The 23,707-nt window shown below is 41.7% G+C and overlaps 1 protein-coding gene across 1 annotated transcript; it reads right to left on the bottom strand.

Moving 5' to 3' along the window:
• Positions 1-12,623: 12,623 nt before the first annotated feature.
• On the bottom strand, positions 12,624-13,616 carry Gpr31 (G protein-coupled receptor 31). The gene is given in 2 exon segments (XM_013076682.2): positions 12,624-13,433; positions 13,436-13,616. Coding segments are annotated over 2 exon segments (909 nt in total). The 3' UTR covers positions 12,624-12,705.
• Positions 13,617-23,707: the final 10,091 nt, after the last annotated feature.

Below are 23,707 nucleotides of genomic sequence, written 5' to 3'. Positions count from 1 at the left end.
TGTTTGGCCAGCAAAGTGGACACATAAATTAACCATCACACTTACTAAGGGAGGGACGCTAAAACACACAAAAACAGAGAGGCATAGTCCATCTATATCAGTGCCTGCAGGGTCCAACAGATCAACAGTTTTCAGCAGCCAGACTGTCAGAGTTGTGCCACAGGGCCTGTCTCCCTCTCTGGATGTCTGGCCTAGAGGGGATTCCTCAATAAGAAGGAGCAATGGGAGCCCCCAGGTTCCATCTCTGTCATGCATCTGTCCTCAGAGACTGCTGGGGTTGTACTGTGACAGTGCCCCTCATGTCACAGGGCAACATGAGTCTCACTTCAACTCCAAATACCCAGTGAGTAGCTGTCTCATGGAACAGGAGGGCAGGGAGTGCTCCATCCTGCTCCCCATGGTAGCAACGAGGTCTCAGGCAGGGGCAGGAGCATGAAGTCTGTTTCTGCCCACTCTGCTCTCTGCAGCTCCCATTTAAATACTTAGGATATTTTCAGCAGCAGACAGCTGCCTGCCTGCCTGAAAATGCAGCCCCCAACTTTCCAGAGTAGACTGGAGAGAAGCTGGAACCTGCTCTTGGGACCAGAGTCCCTTTGGAGTTGCTGGTAGGCAGGTGGGTGGATGAGGCATCCTGTCGAGCACTGTAACTGCAGAGTGAGCATACCTAGCACTGATCTCGGGTGTACGAGATGTGGGCTTCCTTATAGAGTTTCTCTACTGTGAGACCGGCCCACCCAGGCACCTGATGGTGAGACAGGTGGGTGGGTGGACATTACTACCCTGGGTGGATGATACAAGCAAAATCCAGCCTCTCCTCCAGTTTCCACTGTCCTATATTTCATGGGCTTACTTTGAGGGGTGAGAGTATAGTTTGAGTTCAATATTAATACTGTTGTTCCTTGACTAGAACAATGAAATTAAAAAGGAAAATTATCTCTTGTTATTGTATATTTTTTGGATAAAATATATAAAGAGGGAAATCCTGTAGCAGTTTTTGGTTAGCATGCTTTGGATTTATAAGGTTTTTTTTTCTTGTAAAAATTGTCCAAGATTAATGTCAATTCCCTTTATTGGTAGAGTGCTGCTAGAAAGCTTGCTCATTACAGAGAGCAGAGTGACCCTCATCAATTGAGAGTGTAGAATCCAGTGTTTCCTATATGTACATGTTTGATCCTGGAGACTTGTGGAGCTCCCAGAGGACAATGGTTGGCACTGATAGGCACAAGCATGGCTGTTAGGAACTTCCAGGCACACGAGTGGAATGGAGATGTTTCAGACACAGAGGCAGCATGGTTATGCAGTCTGCTTAGGGTCCTAAGTTACTCTGGTAGGTGGAAAAACTGCTTTCTGCATGCTGCCCTGTGTTACTTATCTTACCTTTGGAAGCCAAAGACCCTGTCTTCAGTACCCCTCAGTTACTACAAGCTCACTCTTCAAGCTATCCGCTCACTTTCTTCTGAGCACCAGGTTGCCTAGACTCTGTGATGGGGTATGCTGGCCTAGGGTGATTTGTAAGAAGAAAAGCTTCTCTGTACAACCTTTTCACAAAGTGCCCAGAAGTGCTAGGAGTAAGGCTGCCCAGGGTTAAATGGGAATGAGGACCCGAGGCTCCTCATACCTTCTGAAGTGGACCCTCAAGTCTGTCCTCCTTGCAAATGCTGGACACTTTGTGAACACTTTCCTGGAAGGTCTGCAAGAAAATCTTTACATTGCTTTTTTTTTTTTTTTTTTTTGGTACTGGAGATCAAACTCAGGACCTTGCGCTTGAGAGGCAGGTGGCAGAACCACTGAGCTAAAATCCCCAGCCCTTTACATTGCTTTTGTATGCTTCAGTTCTGCCCAAATATTCTTGTCTGCATAGATGGCATCAGGTAGAGAACAGAATACATGTCATTCTCGGACTGAGGGCCAGGCTACAAAGAGAAGCAGGAACACAGTGCTCTGAAGAGCCACTTGTGAGAGGCTCAGGAATTTGGTAAGCCAGTTCTCAAAACTACTGGTACTTAAAATCCACCATGGTGGGAAGTATTTACACCATGGAAATTAGCAAATGCTGCAAATCAAAATGATGACTACTTCTTTCCTATGAGAGTGAGTTTACCAGTACATAGCTCAATATAAGGGAAATCAAAATATAGGTAAGCAAAAACAGGCCAAAGAAAGAGAACAATGGGTGCTACAGTTTGGGTGCTAGTTTCCCTCTTCCCTGAAACTATGGTGGAACTTAATATTCAACAAGATAGTACTAAGAGGTGTGTCTGTCGGGAAGTCACTGAGTCATGAGGGCCCTGCTATCATAGTTGAGATTTGTGCCCTTACCAAAGAGATTTGAGGGAAGTCTCTGGCCCCTTTTGCCATGTGAGGACTCAGCAGCAAGACTCCATTTCTGAAGCAGTCAGCAGCCCTTGCTAGACACCAAATTTGTCAGCACCATGGCTTCTCCAGAACTATGAGCAATCAATTTATATTGTTGATGAGTTACCCAATCTAAGGTATTTTGCTACATATACCTAAAGGGCTAAAATAATAGGAAACTAGAATGTAAATAAATAATAAAGTCAATGTTAGCCCAGTGTGGTGTCCAAGATCTGTGTATGAACTTCTTCTTAGCCTCTGAACACACTAAACATTTCTTGATTTTCAAGGAAGAATTTCTTTATACAAATTAAGATGGATACTAGAAAACAAACAAACAAACCAGAAAATAACAAATGTTGGCCAAGATGTGGAGAAGTGGGAACCCTTGTCCACTGCTGGTGGGAATGAGCACAAAATGGGTTAACGATTGTGGGAAACAATATGGCAAGTCCTCAAACAAAAATTAAAAACCAAGGCCATAGCACCACTCCCAGCACAGAGGAGGAGGTTTCAGGGCTGCCTTAGCACCAGTCCCAGCATGGAGGAGGTGACTCCTGGTCGAAATGAGAAGACACATAAACAAGCCTCAAAACCAGACTTCCATATCACTTACAGCAACCCCAAAGGGAAACGAGATGGAACACTCTGATACTCAACCACTGGGACTCCCTGAACTGGCAACAAAAAAGGATCTGGAAAAAATAAAATCAGAAATAATTTCTCAGACAACAACAGAGATTGTGCCCATAGTGTGAGACATGATTAATAAATCTAGAGAGGACATAGATTTAAAAAAATAGAGGAGCTGAGGAACATGATGGAATCCCAACATAGGAAACAAGTGAAATCCATAAAACGAATGCAAAGAGATTTCCAGGAGATTAAAAACTCCATTGAAAGTCTGCACAGCACAATGAGCCAATGTGAGGGTAGAATTTCAGATATAGAAGATAAGATTGCAATTAGTGACCAGGAAAAGAAAAATTGCTTTAAAACTGTAAGGGACCATGAGAAATAAATCCAGCAGCTGCTAGACAATGTAAAGAATAACATTACACTGATCAGAGTCAATGAAGAAACAGGAGAGATTGCAGATTGACATAAAAAAGCTGTTCACAGAAGTAATGGTAGAAAACTTCCCAAACAGAGGAAAAGAACTTGACATATAGATAAGTGAGGTACATAGGACTCCAACTAGGCTTGATTAAAAAAAAAAATCTACACCTAGGCATATAATTGTTAAGATACCAGAAACCCAACAGAAGAACACACTTATACAAGCAGTTAGAGAAAAGAAACAAATCACATACAAAGGAAAGCCCATCAGAATCACAGCAGACTTCTCAACACAAACCCTCAAGGCAAGAAAGAAGAGCTTGGAGTGACATATTCCAAGCCCTAAAGGAAAATAGCCTCCAACCCAGATTGATGTACCCTGCAAAACTGTCTTTCAAAATTGATGGAGAAATAAGACACTTTCATGACAAAGAGCACCTTAGGAACTTCATGAATACCAAATCAGCACTCCAAAATATTTTAGACAATATCCTAGGAAAAGACAATGAGGATAACAACCCCAGGAAGACCAGCAGAATGAAACCATCAGGTGTGACAAGAAATTAAATGGAAAGGGGGAGAATCCAACAAAAAGAAAAAGTCATGACAATGATAAGTCAATACATATCAGTTATAACCATCAATGTTAATGGTCTCAGTCCATCAATCAAAAGAAATAGACTGGCAGAAAGGGTCAAGAAGCAAGATCCAACAATATGCTGCATACAAGAAACACACTTAATTCAAAAACAAACTTAAAGACTGAAAGTTAAAGGGTGGAAAACAATACTCCATATGACAGGAACCCCCAAAAAAGTAGCTATCCTCTTTGCAGATCAAGTAGATTTCAAACCAACACTGTTTAAGAGAGACAAAGAAGGACACTACATCCTTGTAAATGAAACAATTCAAGAGGAAGAGATAACCATCATAAATATATATGCATGAAACACTAGTATGCCAAACTATAAAACAAATACTAATGGACATGAAAAATCATATAAGCACTAATACAAGAGGAGTGGGGGACCTCAATACCCCACTGTCACAAATAGATAGATCAACCAGACAAAAAATGAGCAACATAATACTAGAACTCAATCAAATTCTTGAACAAATGAACTTAACAGATGTTTGCAGAATGTTCCACCCCCCAAAATCAGAATACACATTCTTTTCAGCGGCACACTGGTTGTTCTCCAAAATTGACTACATATTTGCTCACAGAACATGTTTAAGTAAGTGAAAAGGAACTGAAGTTATCCCCTGTATATTAACAGACCATAGTGCGAAAAAATTGGAGATCAATAGCAAAAGAAACCACAAGAATTTCATAAACACATGGAAATTGAACAACACATTTCTGAATAACCAATGGGTCACAGAGGAAATTAAAGAAATCAGACACTTCCTACAATTAAATGACAAGGACAATACAACATATCGGAATCTATGGGACACAATGAAAGCAGTCTTATGAGGGAAATTCATAGCAGTGACTGCTCATATTAGGAAAGCAGAGTGAGCCCAATTAAACAACCTGATGCTGTACCTCTGACTTCTAGAAAATCAAGAGCAGGAGAAACCCAAAGCTCATACAAGGGAGGAAATTATAAAGATCAGAGGAGAAATCAATGCAATGGAGACTAAGAGAATGATACAAAAAAAATCAATGAAGCCAAGTGTTGGTTCTTTGAAACAATAAACAAAATTGACAAACCCTTAGCCAACCTTATCAGGAAAAGGAAAGAAAAGGCCCAAATTCATGCAATTAAGAATGAAAAGGGTGAAATTACAATGAACTGAGCAGAAATCCAGAGGATCATCGATACCTACTTGAGAACCTATACCCCAATAAGATGGAAAATACAGAAGAAAAGGACAGATTCCTAGATACATATGAATTACCAAAGTTGAATGAAGATGACCTAAAAATTCTAAAAGACCCAATATCAATCAATGAAATTGAAAATATAATTAAAACCTTACCAACTAAGAAAAGCCAGGGTCTTGATGGCTTCACCCATGAATTCTACAAGACATTTAGAGAGGAACTACTGCCACTACTCTTTAAACTCTTTAATGAAATTGAAAGGGAAGCAATACTTCCAAATTCATTCTTGGAAGCAAACATTACCTTGATCCCCAAAGCAGAGAAAGACCCAACTGAAAAAGAGAACTATAGGCCAATCTCACTAATGAACATAGATGCAACATCCTTAATAAGGTACTGGCAAATAGAATGCAGAAGACCATACATCCTGATCAAGTGGGATTCATCCCAGGGATGCAGGGATGATTCAACATACACAAATCAATAAATATAATACATTATATCAATAGAGCCAAGTACAAAAACCATATGATCATCTCAATAGATGTAGAAAAAGCATTTGACAAAATCTAACATGCATTTATGATAAAAACGCTACAAAACATTAGAATACACAGTCTCTACCTCAATCTGATAAAAGTCATCTATGAAAAACCAACAGCCAATGGTCACAAAGTGAAATCCTTTGCACTAAAATCAGGAACAAGGCAAGGATGTCCACTATCACCACTCCTGTTCAATATAGTTGTGGAAACATTAGTCATGGCAATTAGACAAGAGAAAGAAATAAAAGGAATAAAGATAGGAAATGAAGAAGTCAAATTGTCATTATTTGCAGATGACATGATACTCTATATAGAAAACCCCAAGAACTCCACCGAAAGTCCTTTAGACTTAATCGTCAAATTCAGTAAAGTAGCTGGATACAAGGTCAACACACAAAAATCAATAGCTTTCCTCTACACGAACAACAGACTCACTGAGAGAGAAATAGGGCAAACAATGTCTTTCACAATAGCATCCAAAAAACTGAAATACCTAGGAATCAATCTAACAAAAGAAATCCAAGACCTCCTCTCTGAAAACTATAGCACTCTGAAAAGAGAGATTGAAGACAATATCCGAAAATGGAAAGACATCCCCTGCTCCTGGGAAGGAAGGATCAACATAGTGAAAATGGTCATACTTCCAAAACCGCTATATAGGTTCAATGCAATCCCAATTGAAATCCAAGCAGCATACTTCACAGACCTTGAGAAAACTATCCAAAAATTCATTTGGAACAAGAAGAGACCCAGAATAGTAAAAGCAATTCTAGTAACAGAGACATGGCAGGGAGTATTAAAACCCCCTACTTGAAACTATACTACACAGCCACCGTGATAAAAAGAGCATTTTACAGGCAAAGAAACAGACCTGAGGACCAGTGGAACAGATTAGAAGATGCAGAAACAACTCCAGACCCACTCAGCCACTTCATCTTTGACAAAGGATCCAAACACACTCACTGGAGGAAAGATAGACTCTTTAATAAATGGTGCTGGAAACATTGGGCTTCAACTTGTCAAAGATTAAAAGTAGACCATGTCTCTCACCATGCACTAAACTAAATTCGAAATGGATTAAAGATCTAAATATTAAAACAGAAATGTCGAACTGGCTGGAACAGAGGTTAGGTAGTACTCTTGAAGACATTGGTGTAGGGAAAGATTTTATGAACAAAACCTCAGTTGCTTGTGAAGTAGCACAGGAAGAGAAACCACCAATAGTTTGAAGAGACAAACCATGATCTGGGAAAAAATTTTCACCTGCTGTTCCTCAGACAAAGGTCTACTATCTAGAATGCATAAAGAACTTAAAAAAGTCAGACCTCCCAAATTTAAAGACCCAATCCAAAAATGGGCATCTGAAATGAACAGACATTTCTCAAAGAAGTAGAAATAGCAAATAAACATATGAAAAAATGTTCAACATCACTAGTCATTTCAGAGATGCAAATGAAAGCAATGCTGAGATTCTACCTCATCCTAGAAAGAATGGCTGCTATCATGAAATCAACCAATAACAAATGCTGGTGGGGCTGTGGGGAAAGAGGAACCCTGCTCCACTGCTGGTGGGAGTGTAGACTGGTGCAACCACTGTGGAAATCAGTATGGAGATACCCCAAAGAACTAGGACTGGAAGTCCCACTTGACCCAGCTATTCCCCTGCTGAGTATCTTCCCCAAAGAATTAAAAGAATCATACCACAGTGATATATGTGCACCCATGTTCATAGCAGCACAATTCATGATAGCTAAAACCTGGAAGCCTCCCAGTTGCCCATCAACTGGAGACTGGATTAAAAAAAATGTGTTTTTTTAATAAAATGGAGTACTACTCAGCCATAAAGAATGAGAAATTAAAGACATTTATAGCTAAATGGATGCACATTGAGGTGATACTCTTAAGTGAAATAAATAGGACACACATGTGTAAATACCAAATAGTTTCTCTAGTGTGAGAAACTGGAAGTGTAAATAAGGACTTAAATAATAATAATGTGAATATGTGAATATTCATATGAGATAATATGAAATAGGAAGAAAAGGGGCAAAGGGGAAGGGCAAGTGGGAGGGCTAGGGGAAAGGAAAGAAGGGAATGGAATTAATATGAGAAAATGAAAAAATGGAAACAAAGTCTTTGTAAATATGGAGGGCTGGAGGGGTTGAAGGGAGGGCAGGGGAAGGGGAAAAAATAAGAACCAAGAGAGATTATGTAGAGGTGCAAATTTCCAATGATGAATGTCCTTATATTGTATACCTAAAATGTACCAATAAAATTAAATTAAGAAAATTAAAAATCAAGTTGCCACATAGCCCAGCAGCTCCAAGTCTGGCTGTACACCTGAAGGAAGTCAGAGCAGGGTCTGAACAGGTTCACAAGCAGCGTTACTCACAAGAGCCAAAAGGTTGAAGTTGCCCCAGTACCCAAAAATGGATGAATGAGTAGACCAAATGTGGTCTAACTATGCAGTGAGTGTCATTTAGTCTTAAAAGAAAGGAAATTCTGATGGATGGTACATTAAGGATGGACCTTGAAGACACTGGGCTAAGTGAAAGAATTCTGTCACAAAAGAACACACATTGTAAGTTTCCATTGTAAGTTACTCAGTGAGATCAGAGTCAGAGACAGAAAGTAGGATGCAGATAGAGACAGCTTCAGTTTCACACACTGAGAAGAGTTCTGGAGATGGGTGGAAGAGCCCAGCCAAGTGAACATACCTAATGCGAACCAATTGTCCCATGAAGATATTATGACAGTGAGCTGTATGTTGTGTGCATTTTACCACAAAAACACAACAAGAGGCATTTTTAAGATGACCACTTAACATGTGTTCAGGAAGCCTCTGAAAGTCATGTGTCACACTTCACTGACCCCAAGCAAGCCCAAAGTCAAAGGTGGAGTTGTTCCTTTTCCTGACCTTAATATAATTCAAAGTGTTCATTAAATTAGTGGCAGAAATGACTAGGAAAATACAGAGGAAGAGCTTTCTTCAGTGAGGAATAGCCTTATATTTTCATCTGTGCTAGCTTCTTCCTAGACCGTTTTAAAAGACACCATTTCAGATTTGCCTCTGGATACAAACCTTCAGAGTATGGTTTCAAAATCCAAGCTATTAAACAATAAAGGTATTTTTTTTTCTTGCTAACTTTGAGTGAGGTTAAACTGCTCATTTATGTATTTATTTCCTTTGTTTGTGAAGTGTCCAGGGTGAGCCAGGCTCAGAACAAAGTGCTGAGTTCAAAGGTGAGCTGAGTTCAAAGTGGTGAGTTCAAAGTTCAAGCTTCAAGAGTCTGGTGGGGTTGAGGGGAAGCAGACCAGGGGCATGGGGGGCGTGGGTGGTGGGGGGTCACTGCTGTGTCAGCATGTGGGTAGGATCATTGCTTGGGAGGCTTCTCACAGAAGGAGGGTCTTGGGCTGAAACCACAGAAGCCAGTGGGGACCACAGGATGGGACTATAGCATTCTGAGCCTATGCCCTGCATTCTGGAGGTCCTGTGTGTTGCAGAGGAGGTGCCAGCTGCCCAGTAGATGTGGAAAGCGAAACAGCAAGAGTAACAGAATCTTGAAAAAGTGAGAGTGTTATCTTGGCAAGGAAGAGAAAATGTTCATTCAGACTGAAACTCAGGCTCTTGATGATTGGGTGGGCCAGAATCCAGACAGGGCCGAGACCAGGTCAGCAAGGCACGATTGTGAGCCTTCCTCCCTACGGCAAGTGGCCGGGCACAGAAGAGAAACCAGAACCTGCTACTGTCAGCAAAATGGCTGTGGCCAGAGACCTGTCGTGCTGTGTAACACCTGTCCTTGATTTCCAGGGTCATTCCTTTTCCACCGGTGATGAGTCGGGGAGAACAAGGACCCTGTTACGGAACCTGCACTCTGGCATTGACTCTGACAGGATGGCACTAGGTGCTCAGCACTTTTCACGTAATCCTAGACCAAAAAATCCTATTTCACAGATGTAAAAAATAAAATAAGTCAGACAGAATCATTATAAAACACCCCAAAAGGATTTACTAGACAGAAAGAATTTACAAGCCTTTGATTGAACTCAACTTTTCAATATCCAGGTCTCTGTGTACCCATCCTGTGCCAGGCCCGTGATCAGGGTATACAGGTAAAAACTGTCCCCAGGTCCCACAGTGTGGCTGGAGAAGTGAACGGAGAAAATAGAATTAGTGAGGTGTTAGAAACAACAAATTAATATTCACGGAATGCTTATGTTATACCAGGCTCTACTGTTGTATGTGCTATTTGATTTAATCCTTAAAATGACCGCATGGTAGATTTTATTGTGCCCATTTTACAGATGAAGACAGTTGAGAGTGGTCACAGAGCTAAGAAATAATGGAGTAGGACACTTAGGCTCACTGCATATTAGTAGAATCAATGAGGGGAATTTAACAGTGTTGTGCCTGGTTCTTCTACAGCTGGACCAACTGAATCAGAAGGTTGGGGGTTGGCTGAGGCATCAGGGTTTCCACAAAGCTCCTGGATACCCTGGGGCTGCTCTGCATGCCTATGAGCACAGAGGAGAGCTACACTGCAGCTCTGTTCAGGAACGGGCAGAGGAGCTGACTGTGCCCTACAGTACATGTGCCCTGTGCTGAATTTGCCCTACAGTGAGTGTGTCAGATGTGTTTTCATTTTCAGAGTCACGAATTTAACTGCCCAGCAGCAGGGGAAGGGTTAAGATACCTCTTTGACAAAAGATTATGTGATCAAGCAACAAACTTTGCTGGGTTTGTCACGTCATAGCAAAAGTTTGTGCAGAATGTTAGGTTTTTTAAAGCAGCACTTCAGACTGCACATGCACTGGGGTCTGGGGAAGGAAAATGGAGACATTTCTTTTCATCTGAAACGGAAGAAAGCAGGCATAGCAGGGATTGCATCCACATCTTCATCTGGTCGCAGTGCCCTTCTCAGCCCATTGGCATTCTATTTTCTTAGAAGGAAAGGAAGTCTGAGAAGACAGACTTGCCCCCTGAGCCCAGATTCCCCAGGGATCAAAGAATACAGCATGCTTCCTTTTTATATGCTTCCTAGAGAAGAGGGAAGAACATTCTCCAGCATTTCAAGTTGGGTTCTGATAAGGAACTACCTGTCAAATAAAGAGCCTGTGGGCGGGAGACAGTTCTGACATTTCTTATGGCTAGTGCCATCAGTGTTGATCTCAAGTGTGCCACAACTTGGGGCATGCAGAAGGGTGGAAGGTGGAGCTACACGCAGAAAGCCCACCTTGGCTCAACACTGGGGGATTCCTTTTGGCTCTGCCCATACTGATAAGTATAAGCAGGGAATTCAAGATAGAGCAGAGAGGAAAATACCTTTGGAAATCTTACGTCATCATCCTGAGCTACTAGTTTGGGGCATAATCTGTCAGAGATGAGATGAAAACTGCAGCTCTGAAAAGGCCTCCAAGGCTGGGGGCCTGTAGGGGACAGGGGAAGGGGACGTTACCAGAACCTCTGCAGTTAGTCCTGGTCTCCTGCGAGCCACGGCAGCACACGGCGAATTACAGGAAAGGTAGAAAAATGAGACCGAGAAGAAGCTGAGCTTTGGGTCTGATCAGTGCTGCTCTGGGCAGCAAAGACAAAGCCCCCAGCTTACCACACCTTTTATTCAGTACATCGGGAGAAACAAATGTAACAAATGACTTGCAGAGAGTTCAACAGTTCACATTGGGATAAACAAGGTGTAACGGAAGGCTTGCAGAGAGTTCAGTACATCTCCGGCAAACAAGATGTTAATCAGTCCAAGAACAATGAGGAACTGAGCAGATGTTTGTTCTCCCAGGATGTTTCTTGTCCTGGAGAATCACAGCATTACTGGATCACTGAAGTCTCAGTTGTGACCGGAGGCCAAACTGGAGTTATTCTGTAGCTGGGCTGTAGGCAAGAGAACTAGGCTAACCAAATGATTTTTCCCTAGAATTATGTAGCATTGCTCCCAACAGGGGCCAGATACCATTCCCTCCTCTCACTTGGGGTAGGTCTGCTAGCCTGGTGATTCCCCTGTGTCCTCTGTAAGTTATGCTCAGGATCAGGTTGGAGATGATCATTTTAAATGCAGTTCCATATCTTACATTGTATATTTCTCTTGGGAGACTTTTCTTCGGTGCAGGGGAAGCCAGTTTCAAATGCATTTAGAAATTCAAACTTGAGGCAATTCAAACTTAAGAGGCAATTTTGAGACATTTAACAGGAAAATGCTTCTCATATTAAACTAGGGAACTAACTGCATTGTCTTTGACATAATGGATAAACTATAAAAATGAAGTAAAATTTTATAAAAACAGAAATATTACATACAAAATGAGATGAGCACAAACTATAATAAGTTAGGTAAGTTCAAATCTCTTTACAACCTAAGTACTTCTGACATGAGCTATCACAGTCTATGCAGTAGGTGATCAGAGAGCACAGTTATTTGCAGTGGCAAACAGAAGCATAAAAAGTAAAAATAATCAAGATACAATATGTACATATGCCAAATCCCCAAGATGATTGTGATTATTATCTATCACAAACATATACCAATAAAATATATATAAATAATTTAAAAATTATGAAGAAAGAAAGTGAAAATGACTTGCTGAGGCCTAATGGCATTGGGAAATACCAGCTTTCAGCCTTCCTCTCTTTTTTACTGAGGCAGCCAGTTCTGCTTCTCCAAGTACGGCTCCTCATTTGACAACTTCCCTGAAATATAACTGCAAAGTAGAGTCTGGTTGTTAACTGGCTTGCCACTCACTGTGTAAAATAGCAGAGAAACATCCTGGGAGTGTACATCACAGCATCTGCAGGAGCTACAGTACAGTCCATGATCCCACTTCCTCTGCAATCCTAAAAACATAGCGGTCATTGTTTAAACCCCAGGCAGGCATGCATGAGCAGGAGCAGAGGCAGCCACTGAGTCAGGAGTAGGAGTCCTTGTCAAAGCTGGGGGGCCTGGCTGCCCTGCTCCAGCCCCGCAGTCTGTCCAGCACCTTGTGGTAGGAGCAGCTGAAGGCCCAGCTGGAGAAGCAGTAGAACACTGGGCTCAGCACACTGTGCAGGTAGGTGAAGCTGCCTGCAATGTCGGCCACGTGCACCACCACATGCAGGACATCACAGCTGCCTGAACCTCTGAGGATGTTCACCAGGATGCCAGCCAGCATGCTGGGCAGGAAGCACAGCAAGAACAGCAGCAGCACCACAGTGACCAGCACCCTGGCCCTCTGCAGCTGGGGCTGCCTGTCAGGCTCTCTCAGTTGGCTCTGGAGTGTCCTGAGGACACCTGAGTTGCAGAACATGATGAGGCCAAAGGGAAGAAGCAGCTGAAGGAGGAAGAGCATCTCCTGCCAGGTGATGCCAGAGGCCTTGACCGTGGGGTAGAAGCTGGGACACTCAGTGGCGTTCCAGGCTGTCTTGGAGATGAGCAAGGTGAGGGTGCCCAAGAGAAGTCAGACGAGGACTGAGATGCCCCAGGCTGCCCTTGAGGGCAGAAGGTTGACTTTCAGCCGAAGGTGAACCGCACGCAGGCAATGGTCTGAGGCCACTGCAGCCAGGAAGGCCACCCCCACTCCATGGCTGAGGGTCAGCAGGAAAAGCAGGGTCTGACAGGACTTGAGGCCCAGACCCCAGGCCTTGTGCCTCAGGTAGAGGCAGCATAGAACAGCAGGCAGGCAGTCAGCAGCAGGTCGGCCACCACCAGGCTGAACAGGTAGACTGCGTAAGGCTTCTACATCTTGAGGTGGAAGAAGAATGTCCACAAGGCGATGGCATTGCCCAGCAGGCCCAGCCCACACTCTAGGGCCAGAAGGGTGCCCATAGCTGTGTCCACCATTGGGCTGGTGACTGAGCAGTTGGGGAGCACCGTGACCTGACCACCGAGCTAGGGCAAAGTGAGAGGAGCGCCAAGCAAGGAGGAGACCTTGCTACACTCTTTTCTCTAAAGAAAAAGACTTTCATGCCGCAGACCAGACAAGTTCTGCATTTTCTCAATGAGAAAAAATTTGGACCCAGTAATAGAATTGGATTCAAGGTAGCCCAAAATGTGCTTGAGAAAAGAGGATCAGCAGGGGAGGGGGGAAGCCCCTTGAAGTTTTGCTATGTTGTTTTTAATTCTAAAAAGGGGAAATTGTATTTCAGTTCACATCAGCAAACCCCAGAGCCAAGGACCCGATGTGCTGAGAAAATTTAGTGAGCAGAGCTAAGCTATCTCCCAAACCATTCCTCAGAATGAGAAGATGAAACCCAACCTCCAGTTACAGGTGAGGGGCAGCTGGCAACCACGTTGTCTCACACACTGATACCCAGAAGGGCAGGTAACCAATTTGAGTCTTCAGGGAGGGCAGTTACATAAATGCAACAACAATAAAAAAGGGAAAAAATGGATTTAAATCTTTATTTCAATGCACTGAAAACCTTGGCAGATCCTAACAACATTTGCAATTCCATATTTTACTTTAAAGAACTTTCAAAATTATGTCCTTGCTCAATTGACAACATAAACATTTGTCACCAAATATTTTCCATTTTTAAAAGTTTTTTCCCTTAGTACATTGATTTCTCTTCTCTGCTTCTGAAAGACATTGAATTGTTTTTATGTCATTTCTTTTAAAGTATTTGAGCTTCTCTCTTTATACATCTTGTCTTATTAAGTCTTATTATCCCTGAAAAAATCTATTTTCAGCCACCCATGCTGTTTCCTCCACCTTCTTAGGGCATGGAGTTTGCTTCAATTTTTGTGATTCTGTGCAGATTTTATTTTATATACACACCTGTTTCTTACTTTAAATGAAAACTGAATCATTGCTTTAAACCAACATGCAAATTTAATTCTAGGTGTTTTTCCTTTTCAGCATTTCTTTTATGTCTGATACCCAGAAGGGTGGTTATTTCCAGAGACAGAGTAACTCTCTGACTTACACTCATCTGTCACTTGACTGCAACATGACCGGTTGGGGGTCTAGAGGGATACCCTGCTCTGACACCAGTTGCTAGTATGGGCTTCCCAAGACCACTCTCAGGGTCAGTAACTTCTAGAACAGTGATGGCAGACCTTTTAGAGTACTCAAGCTCCAAACCAAAACTTATTTATTGCAAAATGCCAACACTGCAGTTAAACCTGAGAAAAAAACATCTGTTATCCAATGCTAAGCTGCTGGGGCAACTTGACTCTTGTGCCAATAGAGAGGGCTCTGTGTGCTCACTGTGGCATACATGCCATAGGTTTACCACCATTGCTCTAAGAAGTCCCACAGAACCCCCAGACATCAGTACTACTCACAGCTACTGTTTATTATGGGGCGAAGACACAGATGAGAATCAGCCATGGACAACTATGTAGAACAGAGTCCAGACAAAGTCTAGCATGAGCTCCCATGTTCCCTCCCTGAAGTTGGGACAGCTCTTCAGTTTCCCTGTTTGACCTAGAATATGGCCAGCTGGGAAGCTGGCCTGACCTCATTGTCCAGTCTTTATCAGGGTCTGTCCACTGGCATGGCTGACCACTCCTGTACTGACCTTATCCCCAGCCTGTCTGAGGTGGAGCTGATCCTGCATGACCTGAAGCTCACTCTGCATCACACTGTGACCCAGCACCACCTACTCTATACTACGCTATTACTGGCTGCCAAAGGTCCCCAGATACAGAAGGTCATCTCTATTGGGCATGACATTCCAAGGGCTTGGCTATTACCTCCCTTCATGTGAGAGTACGATTCAGATAATGACAACTTAATAATAGTCTCCACAGTCCTTTATTCAACATATTTTGAGGATATGAAGTGTTACTCATTTGGTACTGAAAATACAAATCCTTTTACCACTTAAGACCTTCAAGAGGCTTATATCCTGGTGGACAGACCCATGAGAAAGTGCCATTGATGTGGTGCAGGTGAGAATGGGGTTGGAGAGGAGAAAAAAGCAAGTCAGAGGGTGATGAGTGAGTTCAGGATAGGGAACATGACAGGTCCCAATGTGGGATGAGTGGCATGTTTGACAGCTGCCATTTTTCCCAGACAGGCTGGCAAGCTTTATGTTGGCTCTAGAGATTTCATCACCTTTCATCTTCACTCACTCTGTGTCCACACACTGCTGACCTCTTTGCTACCTATTCTTCCAGCCTCAGTGAAGTCTGACCTACCTCAAGTGGCTCAGCCTCAAGTCTGTCTTGGGACCTCTCATTCCTGTCTTCTTATTTTCACCTCTGGCCATGGGGAGGTTGAGGCTTAGGAGGAAGAAAAAGTGAAATCAGGGGTTGGAGGCTTAGTGGTAGAGCAATTTCCTAGTGTGCCTGGATTCAATTACCAGTATTACCATCAAAAAAAAAAAAAGCAAGAAAGAAAAAAAGAAAAGAAATAAAAAATGAAATCTATTATGGCTTGTATCTAAATATCCCCCTAAAGCCTCATACACTCATGGGGGATTTTTCGAAGGTGGGTGGATCTAGTGTGTGTGAATATGGATTAAGGGTGTGATGATTGGATTAGTCCTCTGATTGGTTTAGCATTGTTCTGGGAGTGGCTAATGGGAAGGCATACTCTAGGGGTAGGTGGCACCACCCAAGAAGCTCTAGTAGCTTGGATGGAATAAAAGGGAAAGGGACACTTGCTGTTGCCTGCTGCCTGCTGCCTCCTGCCTGCTCTACCATGGACCATTTCTCCTCTGTGATGGCCCTCTGTCATGCTACCCTGCTTTGAAGCCAGCTGAGTATGGACTGAAACCTGTACAAACTGTGAGATAAAATAAACCTCTCCTACTTTAACTTGTGGGTGTATGGTACTATGTCCCAGCAATGAAAAAGTAACTAAGACAAAATCATTTTTATTACATTATTGTATTATAATTTCTATTATATGTTTTCTTTTGATTTTTCTTTTTAAATTAATGTTGTTGATACATTTTATGTATGCAATATAATGACATTCATCATTGGAAATTTGCACCTTTACATAATCTCTCTTGCTTCTTAATTTTTTCCCTATTCCCTGCCCACCCTTCAACCTCTCCATCCCTCCCTATGTACAAAGACTTTATTCCCAGCTTTTCATTTTCTCATATTAATTCCATTCCCTTCTTTCTTTTCCCCTACCCCTCCCACTTCCCTTTCCCCTTTGCCCCTTTTCTTCCTATTTCACATTATCTATTACACCTTTAAGTCCTTATTTACACTTTCAGTTTCTCACACTGGAGAAACTATTCAGTATTTACACATGTGTGTCCTATTTATTTCCCTTAAGAGTGTGACCTCAGTGTACATCCATTTAGCTATAAATGTCTTTAATTTCTCATTTTTAATGGCTGAGTAGTACTCCATTTTATTTAAAAAAACACATTTTCTTTATCCAGTCTCCAATTGCTGGGCATTTGGGCTACTTCTAAGTTTTAGCTATTACAAATTTTGCTGCTATGAACATGGGTGCACATATTTCACTGTGGTATGATTCTTTTAATTCTTTGGGGAAGATACTCAGCAGGGGAATAGCTGGGTCAAGTGGGACTTCCAGTCCTAGTTCTTTGGGGTATCTCCATACTGATTTCCACAGTGGTTATACCAGTTGACACTCCCACCAGCAGTGGAGCAGGGTTCCTCTTTCCCCACAGCCCCACCAGCATTTGTTATTGGTTGATTTCATGATAGCAGCCATTCTTTCTAGGGTGAGGTGGAATCTCACAGTTGTTTTCATTTGCATCTCTCGAATGACCAGTGATGTTGAACATTTTTTCATGTATTTATTTGCTATTTCTACTTCTTTGTCTGAGAAATGTCTGTTCATTTCAGATGCCCAGTTTTGGATTGGCTCTTTAAATTTGGGAGGTCTGATTTTTTTTTTAAGTTCCTTATAGATTCTAGATAGTAGACCTTTGTCTGAGGAACAGCAGGTGAAAATTTTTTCCTAGATCGTGGGTTGTCTCTTCACACTGTTGGTGGTTTCTCTTCCTGTGCTACTTCACAAGCAACTGAGGTTTTGTTCATAAAATCTTTCCCTACACCAATGTCTTCAAGAGTACTACCTAACCTCTGTTCCAGCCAGTTCAGCATTTCTGTTTTGATATTTAGATTTTTAATCCATTTCAAATTTAGTTTAGTGCATGGTGAGAGATACAGGTCTACTTTTAATCTTTGACAAGTTGAAGCCCAATGTTTCCAGCATCATTTATTAAAGAAACTATCTTTCCTCCAGTGAGGGTGTTTGGATCCTCTGTCGAAGATGAAGTGGATGAGTGTGTCTGGAGTTGTTTTGGTATCTTCTAATCTGTTCCACTGGTCTGTTTCTTTGCCAGTACCATGCTGTTTTTATTACAGAGGCTTTGTAGTATAGTTTCAAGTTGGAGGTTGTAATACCTCCTGCCATGTCTCTGTTACTAGAATTGTTTTTGCTATTCTGGGTCTCTTTTTGTTCCAAATGAATTTTTGGATAGTTTTCTCAAGGTCTGTGAAATATGCTGCTTGGATTTCAATTGGAATTGCACTGAACCTATATAGCAGTTTTGGAAGTATGATCATGTTCAGTATATAGATCCTTCCTACCCAGGAGCAGGAGATGTCTTTCCATTTTCTGATATTGTCTTCAATCTCTCTTCTCAGAGTGCTGTGGTTTTCAGAGAAGAGGTCTTGGATTTCTTTTGTTAGATTGATTCCTAGGTATTTCAGTTTTTTGGATGCTATTGTGAAAGAAATTGTTTGCCCTATTTCTCTCTCAGTGAGTCTGTCATTTGTGTAGAGGAAAGCTATTGATTTTTGTATGTTGACCTTGTTTCCAGCTACTTTACTGAATTTGACTATTAAGTCTAGAAGACTTTCGGTGGAGTTCTTGGGGTCTTCTATATAGAGCATCATGTCATCTGCAAATAATGACAATTTGACTTCTTCATTTCCTATCTTTATTCCTTTTATTTCTTTCTCTTGTCTAATTGTTGTGGCTAATGTTTCCACAACTATATTGAACAGGAGTGGTGATAGTGGACATCCTTGTCTTGTTCCTGATTTTAGTGCAAAGGATTTCACTTTGTGACCATTGGCTGTTGGTTTTTCATAGATGGCTTTTATCAGACTGAGGTAGAGACTGTGTATTCCAATTTTTGTAGGTTTTTTATGATAAATATGTGTTGGATTTTGTCAAATGCTTTTTCTGCATCTATTGAGATAATCATATGGTTTTTGTCCTTGGCTCTATTGATATAATGTATTACATTTATTGATTTACATATGTTGAATCATCCCTGCATCCCTGGGATGAATCCCACTTGGTCAGGATGTATGATCTTCTGGATGATCTTCTGCATTCTCTTTGACAGTATCTTACTAAGGGTTTTTGCATCTATGTTCATTAGTGAAATTGACCTATAGTTCTGTTTTTTGGTTGGGTCTTTCTCTGCTTTGGGGATCAAGGTGATACTTGCTTCCAGGAATGAGTTCAGGAGTATTGCTTCCCTTTCAATTTCATTGAAGAGTTTAAACAGTAGTGGCAGCAGTTCCTCTCTAAATGTCTTGTAGAATTCAACAATGAAGCCATCAGGACCCTGGCTTTTCTTAGTTGGTAAGTTCTAATTATATTGTCAATTTCATTGATTGATATTAGGTTGTTTAGAATTTTTAGATCATCTTTGTGCAACTTTGGTAATTCATACTTTTCTCAGAATCTGTGCATTTCTTCTGTGTTTTCCATCTTATTGGCATATAGATTCTCGAAGTAGGTATTGATGATCCTTTGGATTTCTGCTGGTCCATTGTCATTTCACCCTTTTCATTCCTAATTGCATGGATTTGGGGCTTTTCTTTTCTATTCCTGATAAGGTTGACTAAGGGTTTGTCAATTTTGTTGATTCTTTTGAATAACCAACTCCTGGCTTCATTGATTTTTTTGTATCATTCTTAGTCTCCATTGCATTGATTTCTGCTCTGATCTTTATAATTTCCTCCCTTGCATGAGCTTTGGGTTTGTCCTGTTTTTCATTTTCTAGAAGCTTGAGGTTCAGCATCAGGTTGTTTAATTGAGCTTGCTCTGTTTTCCTAATATGAGTATTCACTGCTATGAATTTCCCTCATAAGACTGCTTTCATTGTGTCCCATAGATTCCGATATGTTGTACTGTCATTGTCATTTAATTGAAGGAACTGTCTGATTTCTTTAATTTCCTCTGTGACCCATTGGTTATTCAGAAGTGTGTTGTTCAGTTTCCATGTGTTTATGAAATTCTTGAGGTTTCTTTTACTATTGATCTCCAATTTTTTCACACTATGGTTTGATAATATACAGGGGATAACTTCAGTTCCTTTTCACTTACTTAAACGTGTTTGAGCAAGTATGTGGTCTGTTTTGGAGAATGACCCATGTGCAACTGAAAAGAAAGCGTCTTTCCATTTTGGGGGGTGGAATACTCTGTAAACATCTGTTAAGTTCATTTGTTCAAGAATTTGAGTTCTACTATTTCATTGTTTATTTTTTGTCTAGTTGATCTATCCATTTGTGACAATGGGGTATTGAGGTCCCCCACAACTATTGTATTAGTGCTTATTTGATTTTCATGTCTGTTAGTATTTGTTTTATATAGTTGGGTGCACTAGTGTTTGGTGCATATATATTTGTGATTGTCATTTCTTCCTCTTCGATTGTTCCTTTTACAAGGATGTAGTGTCCTTCTTTGTCTCTCTTAATCAGTGTTGGTTTGAAATCCATGTGATCTGCAAAAAGGACTGCTACTCCTGCTCTTTTGGGGGTTCCTGTCACATGGAGTATTGTTTTCCACCCTTTAACTTTCAGTCTATGAGATTTTTTAAATTAAATGCATTTCTTGTATGCAGCCTATTGTTGCATCTTGCTTCTTGCCCCATTCTGCCAGTCTATTTCTTTTCATTGGTGAATTTGAGACCATTAACATTGATGGTTATAACTGATATGTATTGACATCATTGTCATGACTTTTTCTTTTTGCTGGATTCTCCCCCTTTGCATCTAATTTCTTGTCATGCCTGATGGATTCATTCTGCTGTGCTTCCTGGGGTTGTGATCCTTGTTGTCTTTTCCTAGGATGTTATCTAAAATTTTTTTGAGCGCTGGTTTGGTATTCATGAAGTTCCTAAGGTGCTCTTTGTCATGTAAATATCTTATTTCTCCCTCAATTTTGAAAGATAATTTTGCAGGGTACATCAATCTGAGTTGAAGGCTGTTTTCCTTTAGGGCTTGAAATAAGTCACTCCACATTCGTCTTGCCTTGTGGATTTGTGTTGAGAAATCTGCTGTTATTCTGATGGACTTTCCTTCGTATGCAATTTGTTTCTTTTCTCTAACTGCTTGTAGAATTTTGTTCTTCTCTTGGGTTTCTGGAATCTTAACTATTATATGCCTATGCATAGATGTTTTTTGATCACAGCTAGTTGGAGACCTCTATGCCTCACTTATCTGTATGTCAAGTTCTTTTCCCCTGCTAGGGAAGTTTTCTGCCATTACTTCTGTGAACAGTTTTTTTTATGTCTTCTGCAGACTCTTCTGTTTCTTCATTGACTCCCATCAGTCTGATGTTATTCTTCTTTGCATCGTCTAGCAGCTACTGGATTGATTTCTCATGGTCCCTTACTATTTTGAAGAAGTTTTACTTTTCCTGGTCACTATTTGCAATCTTATCTTCTATATCTGAAATTCTGTCCTCACATTGGCTCATTCTTCTGTGCAGACTTTCAATGGAGTTTTTAATCTCCTGGAAATCTGTTTACATCTGTTTTATGGATTCTATTTCTTTCCTATCTTTGGATTCCATCATATTCCTGAGCTCCTCTATTTTTTTATCTGTGTCCACTCTAGATTTATTAATCATATCTTGCACTATTGGCACAATCTCTGCTGTTATCTGAGAAATTATTTCTGATTTCATTTTTTCCAGATCCTCTTTTGTTGCTAGTTCAGGGAGTCCAGATGGTTGAGTATCAGTTTGTTCCATCTTGTTTCCCTTTGGGGTTGCCTTAGGTGATCTGGTTTTGAGACTTGTTTACATGGCTTCTCATTTCAACAGATGCAGCCTGCTGTGCCTTTGTTGAGGCAACTTCTTTCTCACCCAGTGGTCTTCAATTTTTAGCAAACCACTGAGCAGCCTTTACTCTGCTACTCACCAGCACACTAATTCTTCAGTTCAGAATGGTGGCCTTCTGGATCCCTGAGCTGACTTATTGTCTGAGCAGGCTTCTGGCTGGGGCCTGTGTACAATTGGGATGTTATTTAGGTGTGCCTCTGGCTAGGGCCCTTATTTGCATGTTGTCTGAGAGGGCCTTTTGTCTGGGTGCTGTACATCCTCAGTCCTGTTGTATGAGCAAGCTTCTGGCTAAATTCTTGCACACTTATTGATGGTATCAGGGCTGTTGCTTGTGTGCTTGTGCAGCTCTTTTCCAGGTGGGCCTTTGGCTTGGGCCAGTGTGCCTGAGCCTCTGGGGTTGGGGCAGAGCCTTGGCTGTGATCTACTTGCAGCCACATCACTCTGGTCCACACTGCTGCTCCCCCAACTAAGGTGGCCTTTATTGCAGAGATTTTCTTCACTTTTTCAGTGGGCTACAATTTTCATCAAGGAACCTCAGAAAGTCCCTCTTTCTGTTGTTTGCTTCTGCTGTATCTTCTGGAGCTCAGATCAATGTCCTTTATGACCCCTGCTACTCTGTGGTGTGGATCCAGGTAGTGGCTTAGCACAACTTTGGGTGTGAGGGGGATGCTACTGGTGCCTGCATGGCTCACCTCCTCACCATGGCTGGGGGGGGGGGGGGTTGGCTCTGCTCCTTGGTGCTCAGGGGCAGTGGGATGGTGGCCCAAGAGGCTCACATCCTCCAGGGCACCTCTAATTCTAACTGAAATTCACTTTCTGTGAGCCTGACTTGTATCAGGTCTGCCCAACTCCTGTCCAGCCTTGAGCCCCTGCTCTGAGTTTAGGGTCACCCCCCAAATTCCTCTTTTCAGTCTCAAGGTCACACAAGCTCATTGGTGCCTGGCTTCAGTGCTCCATGAGTCAGACCTTATTGGCTAAAATGCAGGCTCGAGGGTCAGGGATTTAGCTCAGTGGCAGCATGCCTCCCTTGCAAGAGCAAGTCCTGAGTTTGATCCACAGTATGGAAAAAACAAACAAACCCCAAAACCAAAACTAAAATGCAGCCTCCAGTGTAGTGGAAGACAAGGGAGACTGGTAAAGGGAACCACATTTTGTTGATCAGGTAGGTATTCCTCTTCATTTATCTCCATTCCTACAAAAGCTGAAGCTACATTCACTTCAGGCTCACCTTTAGGGACTGGGAAGCAAGACTCAAGCCTGCCATTCAGAGGCTGAAAGGCAAGATCTATTCATTTTCAGCTGATGTGCTCTGCAGAGACCTCCACTGTGGCCAAGACAAGGGGAGGGGGAGAGCATGTGGTGGGCAAGGGGACCTCACGTTGTGTTGCTACACACCTCCCCCAACTATCAGTGGGGTGCAGAGGTGGCCACATTCACAACTCTTCCCCTCAACTGAAACATCTTGCCTACAGTAAATGAGACTTTCTCCTGTGTATTTGAAGAATGTTGCAACCTGGTTTACAGAATTGTTCTTATGAAGGGATTTTCCTTATGTGGCACAATTGCTAGTGTTATTTTCAGTGTTTTCTCGGTGGTCCTCAGTAAATACAAAGTTTCTTTCCATGAAATCACAGAATTACAGCTTTTTGGAGCTCAATGAAATCTTAAGGAATTTCCCCAAATCTCTTATTTTACAAATAAAGAAACTGGATATAGAGATTTATGGCTTTCGCTATGAGTAACTTTTTTGGGTCAGTGCTGCTTTTCTCCTTGCACCTTCCTGGGGTTTTCTGATAAAGCCAGTGACGTTGATGACATATTTCTTATTATGTTCAGTACCCTGTGTGGCTCTGATCTTCTTGTTCTCCTGTTGTGTCTTTGCCCAGCCCCTCTTTCCTTTTGC

Source organism: Heterocephalus glaber, unplaced genomic scaffold (genome assembly GCF_053883595.1).
Source record: "Heterocephalus glaber isolate CG9 unplaced genomic scaffold, H.glaber_assembly_v1.0 deba00001593, whole genome shotgun sequence".
NCBI lineage: Eukaryota > Metazoa > Chordata > Mammalia > Rodentia > Bathyergidae > Heterocephalus > Heterocephalus glaber.
The sequence above is the reverse complement of the archived record's forward strand: the minus strand, read 5'-3'. Positions and strand labels throughout refer to the sequence as shown.